Source organism: Ammospiza caudacuta, chromosome 11 (genome assembly GCF_027887145.1).
Source record: "Ammospiza caudacuta isolate bAmmCau1 chromosome 11, bAmmCau1.pri, whole genome shotgun sequence".
NCBI lineage: Eukaryota > Metazoa > Chordata > Aves > Passeriformes > Passerellidae > Ammospiza > Ammospiza caudacuta.
Window position 1 is genome coordinate 6837662 of NC_080603.1, and position 25325 is coordinate 6862986.

The 25325-nt window shown below is 45.4% G+C and overlaps 2 protein-coding genes across 2 annotated transcripts in view; both read right to left on the reverse strand.

The window, feature by feature from the left end:
- The window catches only part of UBXN7 (UBX domain protein 7), a 28375-nt gene extending 13901 nt beyond the window's left edge, over nucleotides 1-14474 (reverse strand). The window contains exons 1-5 of the mRNA XM_058812157.1: nucleotides 14389-14474; nucleotides 9653-9800; nucleotides 7495-7562; nucleotides 4668-4733; nucleotides 2482-2594 (exon numbers count right to left, since the gene is read on the reverse strand). Of these exons, the coding sequence (XP_058668140.1) occupies nucleotides 2482-2594; nucleotides 4668-4733; nucleotides 7495-7562; nucleotides 9653-9800; nucleotides 14389-14461 (468 nt within the window). The 5' untranslated portion in view covers nucleotides 14462-14474. The remainder of the gene's footprint in view (nucleotides 1-2481; nucleotides 2595-4667; nucleotides 4734-7494; nucleotides 7563-9652; nucleotides 9801-14388) is intronic.
- Nucleotides 14475-17630: 3156 nt separating this feature from the next.
- RNF168 (ring finger protein 168) lies at nucleotides 17631-24661 on the reverse strand. The gene is made up of 8 exons (XM_058812270.1): nucleotides 24539-24661; nucleotides 24331-24401; nucleotides 23318-23661; nucleotides 22183-22259; nucleotides 20858-21034; nucleotides 20091-20215; nucleotides 19731-19818; nucleotides 17631-19237 (listed from the first exon to the last, which is right to left on the reverse strand). Exons 3-8 carry the CDS (start codon nucleotides 23616-23618, stop codon nucleotides 18179-18181), a joined length of 1827 nt encoding a protein of 608 aa, XP_058668253.1. The 5' UTR covers nucleotides 23619-23661; nucleotides 24331-24401; nucleotides 24539-24661; the 3' UTR covers nucleotides 17631-18178.
- Between the last annotated feature and the right edge of the window lie 664 nt (nucleotides 24662-25325).

Below are 25325 nucleotides of genomic sequence, written 5' to 3' on the forward strand. Positions count from 1 at the left end.
AGAGACTGGAACTCACCACACACCAACCTTGGAAAGAAAACCCCACTTAGATCAAAGCTTAACTCCAAGAGCATCACAATGACAGGATTTAGTCTTTGATAGTCTGGAATGTGATGTAATCTCTGGTTTATCATTTAAATCCATTTATCTCAGCATACAGAGAAGGGAGAAGCCAAGAGCAGCTTGCTAGAGATGAATTTTGGGAGACTGTAGTCACTGAGGCCTTGCACTGTCCCAGGCTGAAGCAGTAGAGCAGTTTGCAGGCAGAAAAGGTAAAATGCAAAGGGAAATGGTCAACACACTGAGAAGGTGGGAAGAGTTATATTGCAAGGAAGTTGAGGAGCATCAGTGTGACATGAAGGGTATCCCATGGGATAAGGAACTGTACAGGAACACAGCAGGGTGAGTGCCAACATCAGAAAGTGTGCAGGTCTTTAGAGTGCAGGTACTGCACAGAACAGGGCAATGTGAGTGTACACAAACCCCTTCCCCAAGCCCAGCCCACCCCCTTTCTTAAATTACCTTTCAAGACTGAATAAGAATGCAGAGACTTTAGGACAAACAAATCCATCAATCATTTATTTCTCTCTCTGACACCACTTCTGACTGTGACAGATGCCACAATCAACACTGCTGAAGTCCTCATACATTTCCAGCAAGACCCAAGGAGAGACAAGCAGCCATCTCAAACTGCACAGCAGAGCTGAAAGGGTACCTGCTGACTGCTCCTGCAGCAGCACTGCCTGCTGCCATGTGAATTCCCCTCACTGGTGCCTTTAACCACACATTTGCTGGTGTCACCTGTCACTGTCATATTTTCTGAAAAATCTCTTTGCCCAGGGAAGGTGAGAAGTCTCAGAGAAAAATGAAAACAATATTATCTCATTTGCTTCTGCTGTGTTTTGCTGCTCTGGAATATGGTTTGGACATTGTTTACCAACAGGTTCTTGTTTCAAGTGAATTGTTTTTACTTATTGGCCAATCAGGGGCCAAGCTGTGTCAGACTCTGAAGAGAGAGTCATGAGTTTTTGAGTAGTATCTTTTAGCCTTCTGTCTCTATCCTTTCTCTATTCTTCAGTATAGTTCAGAATAGCATTCTTTAATATAACATAATATCATAAAATAATAAATTAGCCTTCTAAGAACATGGAGTCATTCACATAATTTCCTCCCTTCAATGGGGGTTTCTGAAAATGCCACAGTCACCAACAGCTCTGGACCCCAGGCCCAGCAAGCACCATCAGCTGGAAGACCTGAAACACATCTTTTAAGGCTGCTTCTCTGCTCCCACTGCACCAAATTCCTCCCCAAGCTGGACACTGCTGCTCTCTGCCAGCATCCTCTCACAGCTGGAATTCTGTTAAGGAGATTCTGGAGGGCACCCTCAGAACACAGGAATTAGTGACAAGGCAACTGATCCCCAGTGATATGGGAAGCATAAAAAGAGAGATGGGTAATGGGATGAGAGCTGGAAACTCCATAAAGGCACACAGTGTTTCACCAAAAGCTCTCCAGCAGTGATCTAGTACTTGTGCACAGCAGTCAAGGCACATGTGAAAACAAGGTAAATCATATTTTTGTTCAGTCAGTCAGTTGTGCAGACTTGTGCAGTTGGTTCTCCAACATCTGTATTGCACCATTTAATCATTACTTTGCATTCCCATGCAGTAAAAATAAAGATAATTTCCATCATCAAGCTCATCTATTCAAAGGTGACCAGGAGAAAGTTTAGTAGTAACTGGAATTTCTGAAAAATATCTGGAAATTATGCACTCAGAAATTAAAAATATATACCAATCTGCATGTTCTCTAATCATTACTTAAGTCATTGATCCACATCTTAACAATTTAGGGATAGATACACACATGCCTACACAGTCAGGGAAGGTGACACCTGAGATTGTTTAAAGCTGACAGTGTCCTGTATCTCTGGGATACTTCCCCTAGCACCACCAGAAGCAAAAGACAACCACTGTGATTTTATAGAACAGCTCCACAGAGGATGAAGTTGTGGCTTGATGACAAAGACACATTGAAATACTTCTACTCACTCAGGTATCAGAAGCCACTCAGCCATGTTAACTCCACCTGAGCTTCTCAGCAGGGCTGTGCTGCAAACCACACTGCCCTTTGCTGAGTCCTCCCTCACCTGTGCAAAGCAGTCTTAATCCAGCTTTTTCTATGTCCTCTATGGACACAGTTCAAGGGATGCAATCTTCCCATTCTGACCAGCCTCCCTTGCTCAATGAAGCCTTTCACCACATTGATATTGAAACATAAACCAACATGGTCTGCAAGGTGAGGACTTGGACTTGATGATCCTGATGGTCCATTCCAGGTGACACCATCACCAGTGAACTCCTTCAACACATCACCAACATTCCCAAGGGCAGTCCATCAAACATTTAGCACTGCCCAGTCTTTTGCAACCTCTGACTGTGCAGCCATGCATCATGGTGACCCCCAAGGGTGAGCCCTCACCGTTTCAAAGCTGCCTTTGTGCATCAGGTCAATGGGAGGCCTGAAGAGATCTGCCAGCGTTGTCAGCTTCTTGTCCACGGCCCCTCCGTTGCGGAGCTCCTGCTCCTGCCGGACTGCACGGCCCCAGGAGGAAAGGGACAGAGTTAGACACACACACACACTCACCAGGGGCATCCACCACTGCCTAAATGCCCAAACACACAGCTGCTGGGGTGAAACTCTCTCCAGCTCCTAGGAGGTTTGGGGAGAACAGGGCTAGGGCAGCTAAGGAGTGCAAATCCCAGGATATCTCTTCCCAGGGTCAGTCCTGCTGAACAAGATTGGCTGGTGTGTATGGGAGAACCTCCCTGTCTCAACTTTGTATCTTAATAAACCTGAGGGGTCACATACCAATATTTGAAAACAAAGGAGCCAAAAAAGCCATGACTTGTCCCAGCGATGCTTTTAAATGGGAAACTGAGCTAGATTGTAGCAATGTAACTTTTAAAAGGAATATTTCTATTGTAGTGTTTCCATTAGTTGGCTGTGGGGCAATCCCACAGCAAAGAAACAAAGAAACAGATTTAGTTTAGGTAGACAACTCTCTTTGGATGTTTCTTTTAAAGTAGTATCAATTTTCTTTTAAAGAGTATCAATTCCATCTGAAATAATACCAAACACATTTCCAACACAGACAGGACCATGGACAATAAAGGTAAATCACAGCAGACACACGATGTATTTTATAGAACGAGGTCAGCTGAAATGGGCAATAACAATCCCATGGCCACAACTTTTCCAGTGTGGAAGGAGCTGTCAATGGGCCAAAGCATAAAACCCATGCTTGAGGAGACACACAGGGAATGAAGCATCCCTGTGGAGCAGCCCTAGGAGCCAGGAGATAACGTGGAATTTCATGGCCAGGGCTGCTTTTCCAGAGACAGCCAGACAGTGATGTCCACCTGTCAAGTTCTGCCAAAAAACATGATAAGGTTTCACCATAAATCCTCACAGTGTATCTCTCACATGTTGGGCATCTCTAAATGTCTGAAGAGTGGAATCACAGGGTGGTTTGGTTTGGAAGACCCTAAAGATCAGCCATGGGCTGGAACACCCTCTGCTAGTCCAGGCTGGAAGATGGTGACAAAAAATTTAAGGGTATTGATTATGTACATGGTGCATTTTCACTTCTAAAGCTGCCAGTGATTTCAATACTTGTTGTGTTCATCATTACTGGAAAAGGGGAAAGAAAGTAACTATCAACACCTCTTTTCAGTTTGGCAGCCAACCCCTAACTGTGTGGGAACATGGTCCATGGACCCCAGTGACAGGATGAGGAAACAGCTTCAGGTCACACCAGGGGAGGCTGAGATTGGATATTAGTGACAATTTCTTCATGGAAAGGGTTGGCCAGCCCTGGCAGGGGTTTAACAGACATGTGGATGTGGCACCTGGGGACATGGGGCAGCGGTGGCCTTGGCAGTGCTGGGAGAACAGCTGAACTCAGTCTAAGACTTTTCCAACTTTCCTGATTCTGTGGTTATACCTCAGGAATGTTCCAGCAACATCAGCACGACAGCCATAACCCAGATGTGAAACACCTGGTGCTGTGCTGTCACAGAATCTCATTCTGTGACACTTCCTGGATGAAACAACAGCCCTGCTTTGGCATCTGGAGATTCTGTGCATGAACAGCCAAGGGCAAACAGCAACTAAAGCCACAAGAACTTCCTGCTCAAGGAGGAAGACTCAGGGCTACTCCAATGTAATTCAAGTGCCAGAATGTCCACTGCCTAGGCAAGGAAAATATCCAGTGGATTTATTTAATTTCTGCCTGAGTGCTAAGATTCTTCTCCCTTTTCAGTTCCCTCTAGAGAACAAAAAGGGGTTTTTTTGAGAGTTAGCAACACCAAAGCAGACAGAATATACTGTGATAATCATAATTCTACGATTCTATACTTCTAATAATGTACCCTGCTACACAATTGGCAATTTAAAAATGTTTCAACAACTGAAAGCTGTCCTAGCCTACAACAGGAATGATTTCGTCATCTTATTTGCATTAAAAGTAATAAAATAAAATAAAATAAAATAAAATAAAATAAAATAAAATAAAATAAAATAAAATAAAATAAAATAAAATAAAATAAAATAAAATAAAATAAAATAAAATAAAATATCAGGCTTGCTGATCTGTAGACACTTACTGGTTTCTGTCTGAAAATCCCGAAAGCCATCAAATATTGAGCGAGCAGGTCTGCGTCTTTTAGGAGCTTTAAAAAAAGTAAAGAATTAATTGAAAAGTATATTATCAAAATAAATACATATTAGTACATTCCATCACATGTGTAGGAGAACAGAATAGGAACCCCAAGCAGGGACTCTGTGGGAGTAGAGGTCATTGGGAAGGGTTGGAGATGGATGGAAGTAGGCAGAATGTAATTTGTAAATTCCATTCCCTAGCACATCCTCCCTCCAGCAAACCTTAGCCCAGAAACAAAACATGAATCAAAATACAGAGAGGATTAAAGCCCCTTCTGATGGGCTTGCCAAGACCCTTCAGCATGGAGTGGCAGTGCTGTCACAGCATCATCTTGTCACAATTCCAGCCAAGATTTTACCCAAGGCCTTCAAGGGGATGAAAAATTTCCGAAGATTAAACTCCATGAGAATTTTTTTTTTTAATGAAGAAGCCCATTGTTTTTTTTTCTACAATGCATTTCCACTTTTTTCTAAACACTTATCCTGATCCTGTCCCAACTTCTTGGCTGGACTGACCAGCCACACTCTTCCAGTAGATCCAGCATTGCTGTTTGCAAGGAAACCTTCAGAACTGATTATCTGCACAGAGAGCCCAGGATGGGATCAGAAACAGTGTCCTCAAGTCCCACTAAAATCCTAAGGTACAGCACAAGCACTGCACTTAGAAGGAAAACAGAACTGCCTGTCAAGATTATTGCAGCCACTTATCTCATTTCCCATCAACTGAAAGACAGAATTTCAAAGCCCAATTGCTACAAGACATAATAAATAAAAAACAAATTAAAGTAAGATAAATAGAACCTATACCCAGCGGAAATGTGATGAAACAGACAATTGTGGAAAAAGAAAGCAAGCCTGAACAAGGGATGTGCAGGAAATAACACCTCTCAACTCCAGGGAGTAAGGTCTCCCTCACTCTGAGTGCTCAGGCACAAGCCAACCTCAGAACAATTTAAACTCAGTTGGAACAGGAGCTGAAGGAGCACTGGAGCAAAAGCAGCATGTCCCTGCCAGCAGCACAGGTGAAGAGGCTCTCAGCAACCCAGGAGGATCCTTTGTACTCAATGATGGGATCCATGTACCCAGCAGGGCACAAACACACAGGGTCACCTCTTCAGCTGGAAAAAACCTGAGCTTATACAACCATTCAGTATGACCCTTAAAAACAGAAACTGCCACCTCCCCTGCTGTAAGGCTACAGCTGAGACCAATTATCTCTTCAGGTTCAGCTCCTCTGTCAGGCTGCTCTGTGCCAGGAACACAAGTGGCACTGCTGGATCACAGAGTGCTAGGAGGGAACCACTGACCCAGGTCAGTGACAGTGTCACTGAGATCAGTGTGGAACAGGTAGGTATGAGAACACCAAGTGTTAGGATCAGCAGATCTGAATCCTAATTACCCACAGGAGTGAACAGATCTTTGTCAAAAACACTGTTGGGACACAGGAAAAAGTGCAGAGAGCTCCTCTATCTTCAGAGGCATCAGCAGGGCATCCTCCTCTGGATGCACATTTCCTGCTGCAGGACTGACCACCTCTGCTACTAAACTCCCCACTTCCAAAATCGAGGTAGGATGGGAAGTGCAAGGATTAGATAAACACAGTGTGTCCTTGTTTTCATGTCACTGCATCTTATGGTTGAGACTTTCAAAGTCCAGCCTCACTGCTGCTGACAAGGTGGCATTTCAGCAGCAAGGGGAATGTCATGAAATTACAACAATGAAGCTCACAGAAGTGCAAAAACACTTCAAGGAAAGCAGATACTTTGTACATCATTCCCTTTTTGCCCAAGTGCAAATTAAGTTTTTCAAATTGTTGTCACTTTATGCATCTCACATCAGGAAGTAGAAGTTAAGTTAATCCATTTTAGTGATTCATACTCTGTCTAAGGAATAAACACTTACTGATGGGACTGGGGACTGAAGCATATTAAACGAGTCAAAATTGTCCAGCTCCCAAAACAGACAGGAAAAAAATTGCTAGAAGCACTAAAACTAGAAAAGCTAATACTGTTATTTGTATTTTGCAAATACAGCAAAAAGGGAAGTGGTGTGCACCTGTACTGCCTGGCATTGTGTGCTCCCTCTGAACCACCCTCAGCTTGTGCATCCTGGCTAAACACCTCTCTGAGGCTGAAAAACAGTCAAGAAAAATCAGTTCCAGGGTACACCTGAAACTTGGCCTCCTTCCCCTTTCTACTAAATGATACGAAGGAGCATTTCCCATGGTGTGAGACCACTGCAGTGACAAGCACTTGCACAGCCTTCCTTGGTGAAAAGGGCAAAGCTCTCAATCCATCTGACATGGCAAAGGCCAGCCCAGAAATGACCTGCTCCACATGAGGACGACAGAGACCAGAAAAGCTGTGCACAGCACAGCTTAAAGAGCAAATTAAATTCCTGCATGAGAAATGGAGAAGGGTATGGGCAATCACAGAGTTCAGCACTTCTTTCTGATCTGTCATCTCAACAATTTGTCCTCTTCATTTTCACTTGTCAGCCAAGGCTCCATCTTCCATCCCATTTCCACAGCAGTACCCCACAGTTCTGGGCCCCCAGATGTATACTTAATTAAGTTAATTGGCTGTCGCCTCACAAAGTCTCATGACGCAAGATTTAGCAAATTAGTACCTCTGGGAATAAAGCATCTCTTGTGTGTGAGATTTTTAATACCACTGGTGTTATTTCTTCTTATTAAACAAGTTTTGATTTTTTTAGGCACTTAGCTCACCTCAAGTTAAAGAAAACAGAAACAAAATAAGAACACAAGCCTACCTCCAAACAAGGGCTCAGGCTCTACTAAGATTTCCTGCTTTTGAGGAATTGGAGCTCGTACTTCATCCCTATCAAGGAAGAAGAAACAAAAGAAAAATCAGAGAGATGATAATATTCCAAGTACTGTACAAACCACATCTCATTATGCTCCAAGGCTCCTGCAACTCAAACCAGTTAAAGATGCTGCTGTACCACTGCAGAGAATGAAGAGGGTTGGGATTAAGTGGGTTTTCAAGGGAGAATCTGTTCCCACTCATGACCTGGTACCCTGTGCACTGAGAGCTGCCATGGATAACTTTTGATAAAACATCACACAAACCCCTGAGTGACTTGATCCCAGGCTTTGCCAATCTGTATTTAAACATTTTTTGTTCTTGAAAAACTTTGTTAGAACTTGGAAGTGTTTAAAACCTTACCAAAAGATGTTAAATAATCCACTTACCATCCTACTTTCCTTGCTAGCTACAGAGAAAAAATATTATCTTCCTGATTACCAGCTTTTGTCTGTCAGAAGACTTTTTGCTTCCACCTGAAAGTGACACCTCTCTCTTTCCCAGAAGGAGGAACACCAGGTCAAGATGGCCATTCCCCCCATTTCTGAAGCAGTTCTTGGCTTACATAACTGGGCTCCCTCACATGTCAACAGCTCAGTCAGTTATACTTGCAGACACTCACAGGTAATCCAAAACAACAATTAGGAGAGGAGAGGAAATCACCAAGAAATCACTGTGACAACAGTGTGGTCACCTGGCCCATGGATTTTTGTGCAGAAGGATTTATCCACTGCTACAACCTGTCAGTGAACTCCCTCTTCCCCCAGACTTCCAAGGTATGAAGAGTGCACTCTGCAGCTTTTGAACATGCAGCTTTCAAAAGGTAACTCAGGATGTCAGGACATCCTTGCTCTTACCCTCCACATCTTTGATGCTCTGTGCTAGTTACTCTCCACTTGCACATTTACTGTTCTCTCCTCCTAGGAGGAACACTGAGCTGATCAGCACCTGGAGGGTGTTGAGTATAAAAAAGAAAGTATTCCAAGAAAAATTTGGAGTCACTGATGTGCCAGAAGTTGTCTAGAAATAAGAACACTAACCTATATACCTATTTTAACTTTGTTAAAGGCTCAAGTAGGAAGGCACCTCACATCAGCTATAAAGCACTAAAAGAATTATTTAAATTTAAATTTACACATGTGCTTCAGAAGTATGAGAGGCAAGGATTTTCCTTTATAAGACAGCTGTCTTTTTCCTGGAGTGGAAGATTTTCATAAGTACAAAAGCCTGGCTTGCATTTAATTTACCATATTTAATGAATGTGATTTATACCACTCAAGATATTCCCTTTATCTAAGGCAGTCACAATAATAGGCAGCACTGAGATTCTCTGATGTGCTTAAGTGGAAATTCTCTTCCTTTTGCAGGCACCTGATGTGTCAGAGACTGGTGAAGGTGCTGAAGGTGCTGATTCCTCTGCATACTGGTGTACAGGCACAGCTTTCCAGTGCCATGGTTAAACCACTACAATAAAACCCTCACAAGTCAGACACTTCTCCCAGGTAAGGAGAGACAAGAGGAGACAAAACGGCCTCAAGTTGTGCCAGGGGAGGTTTATGTCAGATATTATGGCAAATTTCTTCACAGAAAAGGGTTGTAAAGCACTGCACAGGCTGCCCAGGGCAGTGATGGAGTCACAATAAACATATGGATGTGGCACCTGGGGACATGATTTAGTGGTGGTGGTGCTGGTTTGATGGCTGGACTTAATAATCTTTTCCAACCTTAAATTCTATGAATTTATGAAATGGGAGTAAGGTGGCTGCATTTATAAGAACCAAACCAAGAGAACTCTCTCACTGCCAAATTAGTGTAAAGCGAGATTGCTGAAGCATTTAAAAATGAGACTCTCTTATTACTGGATCCTTACTTTAACAACTTGGGCTCTGTTTGTAAATAACAGCAGGTGAGAGCTCCAGAAAACTTCTGAAGTGCAAGAGACTCCCAAAGCAGAACACTGGAGCAATTAACTGACCAAGAGCAAAGCAGTGTGCAATGCTGTGCTGAGGAGTGGCAGCTGCCTGGTTGGCTGTGCTTTGCACAGTGCCATCTCAGTGCCATGGGAGGGCCAGGCTGGCTGGCACAGCCGTGCCCAGGGTACGTACTCAGGGTGCGGGCGGGCAGCAGACACGGCTGCAGAGCTGGTGCTGGGCTCCTCTGCTATGCCCCCTCCATCCAGGAACATGGTGACAGCCATCTCCAGGTTGTTGTTGCAGGCTTCCAGCATGTGCTTCCCCACGCTTTCACTGGCACCTGCAATGCCAAAGGGAAAGAAATCACAACGTGTGGTTATTAATTGGTGTGGTGTGGTGAGGGTTTCTAGGATGAGGTGAGAGGTGAGAACTGACTTCAAGCTCTTAGAAGGCTGATTTATTCTATTATATTCCATTCCATTCCATTGTATTACATTATATTATATTGTGTTATATTATACTGTATTGTGTTCCATTCCATTGTATTCCATTGTATTCCATTGTATTCCATTGTATTCTATTCTATTCTATTCTATTATATTATATTCCATTGTATTCCATTATATTATATTGTTATATTCTACTATATTGTACTCCATTCTATTGTATTCCATTATATTATATTATATTACATTACATTATATTATATAATATCCATTATTTTACACTGTATTACATGATATTACATTGTATTACACTGCATTACACTGTATTGTATTGCATTATATTGTATTACATTATATTAAAAGAAAATAATCTATTAAAACTATACCAAAGAAAGAGAAAGGAGACATCAGAAGGTTAGAAAAGAATGAATAATAAAAACACAGTGACTGACCAGAGTCCCGACACAGCTGGACTGGGATTGGTTATTAAGTAAAAACAATTTACATGGAACTAATTAAAGATGCACCTGTTGGTAAGCAACTTCTAAACCACATTGCAAGCAATCAGATAATTATTGTTTCTATTTCTTTTCTGAGGCTTTTCAGGAGAAAACTCCTAGCTGAGGGATTTTTCATAAAATATAACAGTAACAACAGCATTTTGACTGGAAGTGCCCAGAACAGCTTTCTCTCTCAAAGCATTAATAATTAGGAGGAACAGTTCATCAGCTGCCATTTATCCCTGAAGCACAACTGTGAAACGTGCACAGCTCAGGGGGAAGGGGATGCTTGCAGTCAGGACTGCCAGGCTTCTTCCTGTCAGCAACTGAAAACCTACAGGAAACCATCTGAGGGCTTTGAGCACGATGGGGATTTTCTTCTAGAGGTCAGACATTTTCAGACATGAGTCCAGAGGAGAGCAGGAAGGTGCTGTGAGGGCTGGAGCCAGGCTGGGAGAGCTGGGGGTGCTCACCTGGAGAAGAGAAGGCTCCAGGGAGACTTTACAACCTCTTGCAAGTGCCTAAAGGGGCTCCAGGAGAGCTGGAGAGGGACTGGGGACAAAGCATGGAGGGACAGGCCAGGACAATGGCTGCACACTGACAGAGGGCAGGGTTAGACGGCATACTGGGGAGAAATCCTTCCCTGTGAGAAAATAGAGGAACCCTCTAATTTTGTGGATCCCCACACTGGCACAGGGTGCCCAGAGAAGCTGTGGCTGCCCCTGAATCCCTGGAAGTGTCTTGGAGCACCCTGGGACAGTGGAGGTGTCCCTGACCATCACAGCAGGTAGAACAAGATGAGTTTTAAGGTCCCTTCCATGCCAAGCCATTCCAAGATTCTATGGATTTTCCAAGCAGGCAGACAGAAAGAAAAATGAAAACCTGACTTAACATTTTAACAGGAAGAATATTAAATCAGCTGCTAAAATTTTTTTATCCACTTGTAACAGACATTTAGAGAGGGAAGAAAAGACACTCTGATTTACTGATTCTGCTGAAAGGCAAAATCAAACCAGCAGAAGTTCAGTTTATATAAGAAGGGGAAAAAAAAGCAGCCAAGAGGGAGAAAGTAACACTTTTCTACAGAGTTCTTTGTATAATAACTAACATTTATTCAAATCACAGAATCATGGAATGGTTTGGGGTGGAAGAGAACTTAAAGCTCATCCTGTTCTACACCCTGCCATGGGCAGGAACACCTTCCACTACCCCAGGCTGCTTCAGACCCTGTCCAGACTGGCTTTGAACACCTAAAGTGCAACTAATCCCAGTTTTAAAAAATGCTCAGGATGAAGCAACAGTTCCTAACATCACCTGTAAATCTTTCCTCAGAGGATGAGCCTCTGTGTCCCAACTTCTCCCCAAAAACCATCCCATCAGCAGAAGCTCCCTCAGGAGAAGCTCTCCCACATCCCAATTCTTTACAGCACCTTCTCCCTAGGTGGTGGACTGCCAAAGAGCTTCTTTTCCTTTGGAAAGGCTGGTGGAGAGGAAGAGTGCTAAAATGCAGCTGAACCAGTCTGGGAGCAGCTTTGGGATCTGCAGGAATTGTTCCTAAGTTCACAGCAAGTCACCAAAATGACAACACTTTGCCCAAAAACAGACTCACAGACAATGTCAGTCTGGGCAAAACACATTCAGATATTTCTCAGATTTTCAGGGAAAGACTCAAGAAGCTCTGGTTTGAGCACAGAATACACTCTGAAACTGTGGAGATCAATCAGTTCTAAATAACCTGCACATCAAACCACGGAGAAAGCCAAACTGACTGAGGGAACAGGTTTCCCAAAACACCCAACCTGCCACAACAAGCACACTGGGATGACAGGCAGCTGTGTTTTTAAGACCTTAACTGAGCTGAAGAAAGTGCAAAATAAAAACTAGTGATACCCCAAAAAACCAATGAGAAGTTCAAGTTCTTCACTCAAACGATTTTTTGGCATTTCAGCACTTTTCAATGTTAACTGTAGCAATGAAACCACACCTGTGAGCCTGGAACACACAGACCCCACTCTGCACCTCCCTGCAGAGTCATGCAAAGATTCATTTGCAAGAACTGGGAGAAAAATGATAATTCAACCCTCTGTTGTTATTAAAAGAGACACTGACACAGCAAGTGCCTTCACTGATTTCCCCTTATCATTCCTGAGGAAAGTGCCAGTATTTCAAGCTTTCAGTCATTTCAGAAACAGAAATTTCTAAATATTTGTTAAGTTTCAAAGCAAATTTCACAAATATCCCATAATTTCCTTGAGGAAGACTGATGCCTTGAGAGGCTACCTAGAACAGAGGCTGGGCAGAGTTAAAGGAATAAAGTAGGGATTTATTTAAAGGCCTTCAGAGGCTACACTGTGAGCAGTACAAGAGCCTGGCTGTGGGTACACCCAAGATGGATCCAGGGTCACAAGTTTTCACTTCCATAAGTTTTGGTCCATTTCCATATTGGGGTTAATTGTCATATTACAGCCTCAGGTTATGCAGTCCCATTCTCTCAGCCTGCTCTCCTCAATTCACTGCTGTTTGTACTTTTGGGCTTGAAGCTGCAATGGTGTCCTTGGTTCTAGGGCTGGAAAAGGATTGTTTTGTCTGACTAAACTGTGAGGAGAACTTGCTAACACTTCACATGAAGTTCAGAGTTATACACTAATGCAGAACAGAATCTGGAAAATGTGAAAACTGAAACTTGAGGCAGCAAGACACAGAGGAGTTACATTCTGTTAGCAGTACTCTCCTGGATGAGAGCACCAAAGAAACACAATTCTGCCACCAGGATCAAAGAAAAGCATCAGGGACTATTTCTCCTCATCCCTGATGCTGGAGATGATTCCCTCAGCCTTTCCCACAGACAGGAGTGACTGGAAACACAACTCTGAGCTGAAAAATCTACTAACACAAAGCACTGAGGTGTGAGCACCTGTCACACCACAGGCAAGCTCCACACACTCCTAGATGCAACCTTAAATTCTGTTAAAGGTAAAAACAAAACTTCAAAACTCCACTTGACAGAGGATGGTTGAGGCCCAGCAGGGTATTTCTTTTTTGGTTTTGAAAGCATAGAGGGGTTCTCTTATGTTGAGCATGAAATATGTGTCTAAACATGAAAGGTGTCAGGAGGAGGAAAGCAGCACAGCTCTGCCTGTTCTGGGTCAGGTTTTAGCAAATATCTCACACACAGGCACATACTACCGAAAATATAATTGCTAGAGATTCTTTTTCTTCAAAGGGTTTACTCCATAAAGATTCTGTAGGAATAGCTGAGAGATCAATAATTTCCCTGCTAGCATCCTGTCGAGGATCTGAGTGTGTCCAAGTACACGGACACAATCTGAAACGGAGCTGGTGTGGACAACGGAATTAGAGCAGTTTCATTTCCCTTTGGCTGTTTAGTTGACACATCTTATTAACCCCTCCCGCAGCATCTGACACGCACAGCCACCAGCCAGGGGTAACTACGGCGAAGCAGATTAAACACAAAGTGGGTCAAGAGCTCCGAGCACACAGCGTGAAGCAGAAGCTGTCACCTGACGCGAACTTCACGGAAAAGCCACCAGCTCTCCCCGTTCCCGACTCGAACCGCCCGCGTTGTGGGATATTTCTGCTTTTTCACAGGCGGGCTCGGGGCTCCGCTCCCGGGTCAGAGTCACCGGCGGGAGCGGGAAGCGGCGGTCGGGAGGGAGGGAGGGAGGGAAGGGGCAGGAGGGAGCAGGACACGCACCCGCGCCACCGGGACAACCGAGGAGCCTCCGAGCCGCCGCTCAAAAGGAGGCGAGATCTCCGCCGCGCAGAGAGCGGGGCCGGGCCCGGGGCGCGCCCCGGCACCGCCGGCGCCCCGCGGGAGGCGCTCTGAGGGCAGGGGCAGCGCGCCCGGAACCGCTCCGCCTCGGCCCGCGCCTCCCGCCCCCGGCCCGCCGGCGGAGAGGGCCGGGCGGGACCCTCCCGCGTGAGCCCCGCGGCCTCGGCGCGCCCCGCGCCCCGAACTCACCGGTGATGGCGGTGAACTGCTGGACCAGCGCCCTCAGCGCCGCGGCGCCCGCCGAGCCCCCGGGCGCCGCCATCTTGCCGCCGCCGCACCACAACACACGCGCCGCCGGCCGGCGCGCGCTGCGCATGCGCGGGGCCCGCCGCGCGCGCGCCCCTTCCCCCGCCCGCCGCCAACCGAGGGGCGGGAGGGAGGCTCGGTTGCCGTGGTAACAAGCCACGCCCCTCCGGTCGCGCGGGAGGCGGGAGTTGCCGTGGCAACGCCCTCCTTTCCCCCCCCCCACACCCCCCCCGCTGCCTCAGCGGCTTTCCTTGGGAATGCCCCCGGAATTCCCGACCCGCCGCTTCCGACGGGGCACACGGGCCTGAGAGGCGGAGCGGCACGCCCAGGACACGCACCCGGGTTCCCACGCGGATTTACCCCACCACAGAGGCCCATGGCGCAGCGAGGGGCTGGGCAGGCGGCGGGCCGGGTGCTGTGAGCAGGGGGACACCCAGGAACAGCCCGGATCACCGGCACAGGCCGGGGGTGACCCGCTGTACAGCAGCGCTGCGGGGAAGGACACGGGGTTCCAATAAGCAACCAGCTGTCCCTGTGGCGGCAGAGTGTCCTGGTGGCCTGGGGACACTGGGACGAGCACTGCCAGCCGGTCAGGGACTGATCCTGTCCCTCTGTGCAGCCCTGGCAGTGCCGTGTCCAGCTCTGGGCACCTCAGGAGATGAGACACATGGAGCTGCTGGAGCAGGTCTAGGGGAGGCTGTGGAGATGCTGAAGGGCCTGGAGCGTGTGGGTGCCCAGGCAAGGCTGAGGGAGCCGGGGCTGCCCAGCCTGGAGAGGAGCCCCAGCTGAGAGGGGCCCTCAGCCCTGGCTGGCCCTGGCTGCAGGGAGGGGCAGAGCAGGGCCGGGCTCTGCTCCAGGCCCAGCAATGGCACCGGAGCCACGGGCAGGGACTGAGCCCAGGCAGCTCCACCTGCACATGAGCAAGAACTTTCCTGGGCAGTGACCGAGCCCTGAACAGATCCCAGAGAGGGTGTGGAGTCTCCTCACTGGGGATATCCCAGACAATATGTGCCATGGGCTCTGGGATCGCCCTGCTGAAGCAGATGGACACACTGTCCCTTCCAGCCTGGCCCATCCTGGGATTCTGTGGGGCAGCACCTGAGGTGCTCAAGGAACAGCTCATCTGCACCCACAGGGCACCCCTGCCATCACTGTCACAAAGCCAGAAGAGGAAACCCTTGAATTTGTCCCCCACCTACTGTACCAGGTGTTTCTGATCCCCAGGCCACCTGAAGGAATGTCAGGAAAGGAATGTTTTACTCCCTTCCAATTTCCAGACACAGCAGGAATGTGGCTGCCTTGCTGCTGAACACCTTGCCAGTAACACTTGTCAACTCTGAGTACCACAAAAAGCCGAGATTTCTGTAAAATTCTAAGAATTTATTACCTCACTGCCATGGAAACAGGTCCATCTGCTCCCTCTCTTATTGCCTCCCATCCCCACAGCAGCTCTGGTGCTCAGAGAAGCAACCAAGCCTGTGAGGTATTTGGGGTTTTGGCACTTGGTTTGTTTTTCCTGGCAGTTGGATGAGCTGAACTTGTTCACAAACAAGACAAATTAATCACCAGGGCTGAAGGCAGGTGAGCAGCAGTGAACTGTAACACCAGCCAGACACCTCAAATACAGACTCCTGCTTCACCAACACCAGTAAAACAAAGCTGATCTCACCTCCTTCAAAGCTTCCAGACCACAGGGTCAGAAACAAGCTGTCGGTACAACCAAAATCCACTCAGTCAAATTCCACCCTCTAACAATGAAGAGCTAAAAGAATAAGCCAAATTATGCCTGGTGAGCATTATTGTGCCATGGATATAGTGAGGAATGGGATCATTTGGGGGCTTGCAGCATCCTACCTCAGATAAGGCTGCTGCTATAGGTGACAGGTTTTGTACATTTTGCAGTTAAGATTTGTTTTATCTAACAATCAATCTTTAAATTTTGAGTCCTGTTTTGTTTTGCATTCAGCTTTGAAAATGGGGATTGTTTTTTTTACAGGCTTACCCTGACTGGACAGGCTGAGTCACCAGCATGGAAACAGTCAGTAGCTCTGCCTTAAAAAAAAATCCTTTAATTAATTTTTTTTGACATCATGGGTAAATCAGAAAATAATCCCAACTGTGTTAAGGATTAAGGAGAAACAGACCCATATTGAAGGAAAGCTTCCAGAACAATGGCTGAGGCAGCAGGAGAAAAAGCAAATTATTTGCCACTGGTCACCTGTTGTAATTTTCTCCAAAAACATCTCTGAACAGAACAAATATTTATTTATTTATTTATGAGGAGCCCACCAATGATAAGAGATGTGCAGGCTTTGAGGAAAAAAAAAATCCCAACAATCATATTTTTGGCTCAGTGTGCTGGTCATGCTTTTCATAAAATTTGGTGTTTTAAACTTAAACCATCAGAAGATGCTGTTGAAGAAACAAGTCTGTCATGAATGTCCTAGAACAGAATTAAAGTCATCAATGGGGTTCAAAAAAAGGACAGAACTCAAACATCTGCTGACTTTGATGATTAACACAAACCCTTCAGCACTGCAGCTGGCACTTGGCTCCATTTCAAACAGACAGTGCAGAAGTAGCTCCAAAGAAGCAAAGAAAAGCCAAATTATGGTTTCATAAAACAGATGAAACAAGAAAACTTCCTCTGCATAGTAGGATCTGGTTGCCTCTTCCCCAGCCTCAACTTCCTACAGGCCTCAGCACCTCCATGTCTAAATTACAATTCTTTTTGAGTTGTTTTAGTTTTAAACCCAACAGGAACAGTATTTAGTAGTGCCTCTAAAAATGGAGGGGAACAATCACAGCCAGGCAGGGCAGTTATGTGAATTTCTAATTACATTATGTCATTGCTGACAACTCCAATCTTCTGTTGCTTCTTTCCCTTTTAACTTTCTCCATCATAACTGGCTTTGGAATATTGTTTTAATCACACTCAAACCAGTTTGAGTATGAAAATTAAACTGCATGAAGTATAGTAACACCATTGTACATTCATATGTATCATTAACAGGACATTAACAACAAGAAAACAAAAGTATCTTGTTCTTAACAGGGAAAATGGGATCTGCAGGAGGGATCTCTGTGAGCAGAGGTGAATGGGAGCCCACAGCCTTGGCATCCATGGAAGATCCTTGGCTTTGGCAGGGACAATGACCTGTTTGTTTCCTTTTTGTTGAAGGGAAAGTGGCTGTCTGCTTACACTCCTGTTAATGGGTGTGCCAACAATGCAATTGCAGCAACAGCCTGAATTCCAGCAAGGTGCTTCAATGTACAGAACAGTGCTTGTGCTGAGGGAAGCTTCAATCTTGCAGCTGACAGCCAGCTGGGAATACAAACTCGTTTTTCATTTGTTTCCTCCATGCAATGTGCATCTTTTCCATTAAAGCCTTTGGACTCTCATTTCCAGATCAGACCATCACTTATTGCTTTCCAACACTACCAGTATTCACACTCCAAACCATGTAAATGCAAGTTAGAAAATAAGAAATACTCCCATTCCTGCAAGAAGTGCTGCAAGTGCTAGAAAACAATAATTCAAGAAAGGAACAATTAAAAAATGTTACATTCTGGCGGTGTATGTTGCTAAAACTTCTCAGAACTCACAGAACTGCTGCCCAAAGTGGTTCCCCTCCAAGGCAACCACTCAAAACTGCATAGGGAAGCTTTGCCAGCACAGGAGAACATCACCACAGTTCCCATTCCCATTCCACCAGGTGTCCATGGCTCTGATCTACTCTGCAACAGGGCTTTTAAACATCTGCAGGATTGTCTTTTGCTTATTCTTAGGCAGTGAACAAATATCATTTGTGTCACTGGTATTAACCACACAATTCAAAACCTTTCCTTCCTTGATGCTGGGGGATTTCACCCGGACCCTGGCAGGGGACTGCCAGTTTTCATTGCAGGAACCTTTCCTAGACTTGTGGTGATTGGTTTCAGCCTGACTTTTTGATCCTTTTGAGTCTTTTGCCCCTTTGGAGCTTCCCTTCCTGGCAGCAGAGTCTTTCCCAGAGCGAGGTGGTTTGGTACGAAGCAGATACTCGTCAGGAGAGCCCTTCTGCCTGTTCAGTGTCCTCTCCTCCTTGTCCAGCTCCTTCTGCAGCTGCAGGGCCAAGAGCCTGTCCTGCTCCTCCTGCCTGCGCCTCTCATAGAACTCCTGCTCAAAGGCTCTTTGTGTCTGCAAGTTAAAATCATTCATCTGCTCTCCTTGGTCTTCTGCACTTTCTGAAAAGGTTCTTCTCCTCTTATCAAGCATGTCCAAGTCAATCATGGCATCAGCTGGGGCTTCCACTAGCTTCCTTTTGGGGGTCTCCTTAGAGTTCTTTGGCCTTTCTGGTGTCTCTTCATTTGAGTGTCCAGCCTCCTTCCCCAGACCAGGCAACACAGTCTGGCTGTCAGTCATCACACAATTCATTCCTAACTGACCAGAGGTACAAGTTTCATCAGCCTCTTCAAGGTTTACCCTTTGGACATCTGTCAAATTGCCACTGTCTGACTCAATTCCATCATCACCTCCATTGGATATAAGAACTGTCCTAGACCCTTCCTCTTCTGTTCCATGAAGTGCATCTGGAACTCCATCTTCTAAACCATTTGGTCCTGGTGTTTTTTCCTGCTTTGTGGCAGTTTCACCTAAAGCTGAGGCACTGAAATAGTTCATGCACGATTCCAGAAATGAATCCTTAGCTGCAGAATCTTTATTTACACTGGTCAGCTGTGGAGACAGGATTGGCATTTCCTCTTGCTCATCCTGCACTGCAGAACTGCTGCCTTCATTGCTGTTGGTCTCCTGAAGAAAAGGGAGACACCATTAATGAAGTAAATTTATCAAAAGCCCAAACACTTCTCATGGCTGCATTGCCCCTGAGTGCTCTGGGACAGCAACTCAGATATTTCTCTTTTTAAAAAATACATAACTGTTCAATAATAATAAAAATATTTGAAATAGCTAATAATAATGCAGAATCCCAGCTAAAAGACTGAAACCTCTACAGCATTTTTCTCTTGTAAGTGATTCAGACTAAATGTGCAAGCCTGCTCATCATCTTTGGAGGCCTTACAGGAATGATCAGACAGCCATGGCATGATGCAAATCAGGGTGCACCCTCCTCCAGCAGGCTCCAGAATTGCCAATCATGAATACCAAAAGTAGCTTAAAAAGGGCAGTATAACCTGCCCAGTGCCAATGTGCAAGGGGAATAGAGGACTGGAACCCTACAGGCAAGGGGAAAATATCCCATAATTGCCAACTGTGAGATTTGTAATAAAATTATTCCTGTTACCCCAGACACAGAGTTGCTCCCTCCTCTTCCTGTGGTACTGGAGAACAATGCTGATCCCAACATACCAGAATTCTTTGGAGACAGATACCTTAAAAAGAAAAAAAAGATAAACATTTTATCCTTGAATTGTCAGTCCTTTGCATTATTCATGGTCTTCAGGCTCATTCTGACAAACAAAAAACAACAAGAAGGCAAGTGTTTCCCTTCTCCTCCTATGAGGAAATGTTTTAAACTTCAAAACTTCACATTTGTCCCCAGTTATCTCAGGAAGCTGGTCTACAGCATTCTAAAGAAGCAAATGGGGCAGAGAGACACTGAAAAAGGCCAATAATTAAAGAAACACTTGGCTGAGTCTCTTACTTCTGAATGTCTCCAGAGTTGCTTGGTTTGTTCTTTGCCTTGCTCAGGATCAGTGGGGATGTCTGAAGGGAGAGGCTGTGTGCTGGTGATGGGCTGCCAGGCACGTGTCCCTCAGGATCTTCATTCTTCCAGACAAGTAAAAATAGCATTAAGTAAAGCAAAACACAACACAAACTGCAGAAACCTCAGGGAACTACTTGGGTTTTGCTGCAGAATCTGTTACTGTTGTCCAAAGAATTCTAGAACTGTGAGTTACAGATGGTTACAGAGAAAGAAATGTTCCCTGCTCCTTACACCTTCCTGGATCTAACACTGAGGGACAGGAAGCTTTGCTCAAATACGTACACAGATTTCATCACTGGGTAGCAAAAATTCAACTAAGCAAAACAAATTAATAAAACAAAAAAAACCCCAAAATGTAAGGTACATTTTCACTGTATGTATGGATTACACATATTCATTTCTTCCAAAGAAGGGTTTTTAAAAAGATGAGGAAAAGGAAGCATACAGCAGAAAATCAATGTTTTAAAATGTTTCACAATGAAAACATGCAGCACACATGGTGGGTGCTGGATTTCAAGTGCATATTAGACAGGGTTCAAAAATTAATGGTCAATCAAGGCTTTAAAGTACTGGGGAGTGACACCAGCTTTCAACTAAAACTAAAATAAATTTAAACTATTCCAGATTTTAACATTTGCTCTGAGCAGTCCAAGTTGCCTGCACTATATTGATATTTGCTGCTGTCCCACTCAATCCTAACTCACCAGGCTGTTACTGAGCTGCCAGGCCAGCTCTTCATCCTGCTTCAGCTGCTTCTCCATCTCCTTCCTTCTCTCTTCTGCCAGCCTGTGCTCCTCCTCCTCCTCAGCCAGCAGCCTCTGGATGTACTCCTCACTGGCTTTGTTCTCCTCCTGTTCATGTGCTCGCCTTTCTGCCTCCACCTACAGCAGGGGTTTGAAAAAATCCACCTGGTCACCACTGCAGGGCCACACTTCACACCAGGACCTCTCAGCTGAAACTGCTTAAATGTGAACCACTCACTGTTCACCACATTCAGCAGCATTTCATTGCAGGAGTCTCAAAGATGTGAGGATCACATGGGTGCTGTGTGTAGAGCCTTGGATTTGACCACAGTGACAAATTTTTTGGTTTCTCTAAGATTATACTGTTAACCTGCAAGGGTAAACTCCATTCTTCACCTTCTCAAAGTGTTAGTAACAAAGCTAAGATCTCCAAGTTGTACAGAGAAAGTGGGATCAGAATTCTGTCTAAGGCTGGATGCCAGCTGTCCAACAGCATTTGCTCAACCTGCTTTTATCATATATCCCAAAGACAGCACATCTCTCTTTTAGAAGAGTGCTCCTCTCTTGAAACACACAAAACCCAAAGCAGCAGGCCAGGAATTTTACATCTGCCTTTCTTACAGCAGACACGCTGAGAGATCAGTTACCAGCAACTCCACAAAGACAGCAAAGCACTTCAAGAATAAATCTTTCTTTGGAAATTCCCCCCAGTCCTCTGCTTCATGTGATCCTGTAATCACCAGCAAGGGCTCTCAGGGAAAGGTGCATTCCCACACATTCCAGCTCGAAATCTTAATTCTACTGTGTCTGAATTAAGGAGGAAGAATGCTAAAATAGGCCAAAATTGAGAATTCTTTAAAATCTTTTCATGATTTTCAAATATGCAAAGGTAACAGAGTGAACAAAGAACAGAGAAAATCTCTATGGTCATTACTGAAAGTTATCTAGTTGCAGTCTCTTACTTGGATGGAAGTCAAGAAGACAAATATAAAACCAAAGTCCAAACAGTTTCAAATTTCTATATTTGCTACTTTTATGTACATTGACTGAGAGATGAGGTAAGAGGTATAGATCAAGAATGTCAGATATATAGATCACCTCATGTCAAATACAAAGAAATCTCTCCCACCAATTTAATTCATGATTCAGGAGTGACCAGTATGTTCTTGCAGCTGCAGATTCTTGCAGTATCTTTATTATTAAATAAAATTACAGCTGCTTGTAGGAACAATTCAAATAACTGGATACAAAGCATTTATGCTTTTTAAACATATTTTTAGACTTACCTTACTAATCTCTGCTTCATATTCCTGCCTCAGCTCCCCAGGCTTGCTCAGTTGGTGCTGTGGCTTGGGGACACAGACTGGGAAGGAGAGGAAAAAACCAAAGTCGTGACAGTCAGCAACAAAGAGTTTTAACAACAACAAAGGATTTTAACCACAACAACAAAGGATTCATTATTCCCCTGTCATGGGAATGATTTGACTTAAATCAAGTGCTGTGATTGAAAAAAGGAAGGAATAAAGCAAAAAATTCCAAGGAATAAAGTTTACACAGTAGAGAAGTGTGGTGTTACAGAGTGGCAGGAACAGGCAGTGTTTCCCAAGCACTGTATAAAGAGCAAATACAATGGAACAAGTTTCTCAGAGAAGCTGTGGCTGCCCCATCCCTGGAAGTGTCCAAGGCCAGGGTGGAAAGGTCTCACCCAACCCAAATCATTCTCTCATTCATTCTCTGTTGGTACCCTGACCATAATTTGTGTATCTCACTCTCTTTGTGGAACACATTTCCCTAAGGCCAACCTATCAAAACGTCCCCCAAGAGCGCTTGCAACATCATAAACCCCAAAATCCTCCTTCAAAAAGTTAATCAGATTTCACTTCCTTCTCTCTGACACCACAATTTTCAGCTCACAGATTCTTGCATTGACTGAACCCCTGGAATTTCGATCCAAACCAACTAACACATGAAAATCTTTTCACCACTTCACTCACTTGACAGTGATAAAGAAACACCCACAGACTCAAAGACTCTGTATGCAGATGCTACAATGAAAACATGCACACATGGTGGGTGCTGGATTTCAAGTGCATATTACACAGGCTTCAAAAATTAATGGTCAATCAAGGCTTTAAAGTACTGGGGGATGACAACAGCTGCAAATGAGCAATGAACAAGGCCAGGCACTAATAGCCCACACCAAAGGCATGAACAAATACCCACTGAAATCACCAGACAATTTTTTTTTATCATTTGTACTACAAATGAAGAAGGCATTGCCCACCTCTCCCCTGTCACTTTTGCGGGAGACCTCTGTCTCTAGCAGCAGTAACACATATCCCTACCCACAGCTCTGAAGCCACCCACAGCAATTCCTGTGGCAAAGCAGAGACATGCCAGGACAAGTGACACTTCACTTACTTTCCTCATCCAAATCCTGTCCGTTCATCCTGCGCTCGCACTCCTCCGGGTAATCCTTCTGAATCTTCTCCCAGAGCTCCCAGTTGATCAGAGTGTTCCTGCGGGTGTTGTAGCGTGCCCAGGAGGAAACCCGACGCCGACAGAAGGGGCAAGAAAGGCTGGCCTTTTCCACTGTCATCTGGAAGCAGGAATTGCACAGGGTATGGCTGCAGGGCAGCGTGACAGGCTCCACAAAGATCTCCATGCAAATCTGGCACAGGCAGTCGGACAAGGACAGCGGGGCCTTGGATTTCTTCGACATGCTAGCTCGAGGCAGAGGAACAGCACTAGGACAGCATCAGGGCCTGAAAGCAAAAAGAAACATTTAGGTTCCTTATGGGAAGTAAAATATAAAGGAAAATAGAAAATGTTTTACAGCTACTTCAAGAAAATTTTCGTGGATTTAGAAGCCTGCTTAAGTGGTTGCTTTTCTCTGGGCCTGAGAGATTCCTGAGGAAGAAACAGAGCTTTACAGAAATCATGGAAAAACTGTAGCAGGTTTTCCAACTGCACCTTCCTTTGAGCTGAAACAGATACTTTGGGGATAGCAAGGAAGTGGTAAGGAGAGGGGGAAAAAGAAGGTGAGAGCTCTTCCAGCCACCTCTGCTACTCCCCTCTTCTCCTTATCTATGATAAGAGACGCTGGATGTGTTATTCCAGTTACCTTAACCTTCCATTCACTCATGTTTTCAGTATATGCACATATGTTGTTACTCTCCTCTTTTCCCTATCTATGATAAGAGGCGCTGGATATGTTGCTCCAGTTACCTTCACCTTCCATTCACTCATTTTTTCAGTATATGCACATCCTTTGAGAGCTGCTTTTGGCACAAGCTTGCTTCCAGCTTATTCTGAAGGTGAAACACAACAGAGCAGAGCAGGTTCTTCCTCATTCATTTGCTTGCTTAAGCTAGAACTACAAAGCTAAAATTCCTTTTTTTCTTAAGATAAATGAAGAATTATAACTTCAGCACCTTCTTGTATGACTTGAAACTGTGGGGGTCATCTGTCTCCTCACGCGATTTTTCCACTTGGCCCAGCAATACTGTAGGAGAGAAAACAAAGACACATACAGCAAAATAAAAAACCCACTGATATTAAAGCTACAAGCTTCTTAAGCAGGCAGCTTCAAAGACAGGAGGCCCTTGGAAAAAAAAAAAAAAAAAGGCTGCCATTCCTCACCGAGAACTCTCCATGGAGACAAATACACGTTAAGGCCAGTTTCATTATTTCCGCTATTTTTATTGACAAAAAAACAACCCCCAGGAGGTCGGTGCCCACGGAAAAGGGGTCCCTGGTCCCCCTGCGGCCCCGTCACCCCCAGCCCCTGAGGGTCCCAGCGCGGACTCGGCACCCACCGCTCCGGAGGCCGCCAAAGGCCGCGGCTCCCGCAATGGCGGCTGCGCTGCGCCCCGCCCCTCACTCAGGAGCTGTTCCCGCCGCCCGCCTCACGGCTCCGCCTCCTCCTCCTGCTTCTCCTCCTTCTCCTTTCCTCCTTCTCCTTTCCTCCTTCCTTCTTCCCCTCCTCTTCTTCTGTCTCCTCCTTCTGCTCTTCCACCTGCTCCGCCGAGCCTGCTGGGACACAGAGGCTCTCAGAGGGAAGGCGGGCTCGGCTGTTGTGATAGGTCGGGCGGGAATGGCTTCCCACGGCCAGGGAGCAGCGTTAGGTGGGATGGCAGGGATGAATCCTTCCCTGTGGGGCTGCTGAGGCCTGGCACAGCCTGGCCCGGGGAGCCGTGCCCAGCCCGGGACACCGTGGCCGCCCCGGGCCTGGCAGTGCCCAAGGCCGGGCGGGCTTGGAGCCGGGCTCTGCTCCCTGGCTTTGTGAAAAATGCGTATTTTATGATTGGCTTTCTGCAAATATTAAAATGAATATTAGATGTGTTGTGTTTAAAAGTGATGCTGTGTTAATTTTCTTAAGTAGTGTGTTAACTATCGTTTTAGGTTATAACATAAAGTTAAAATAGAA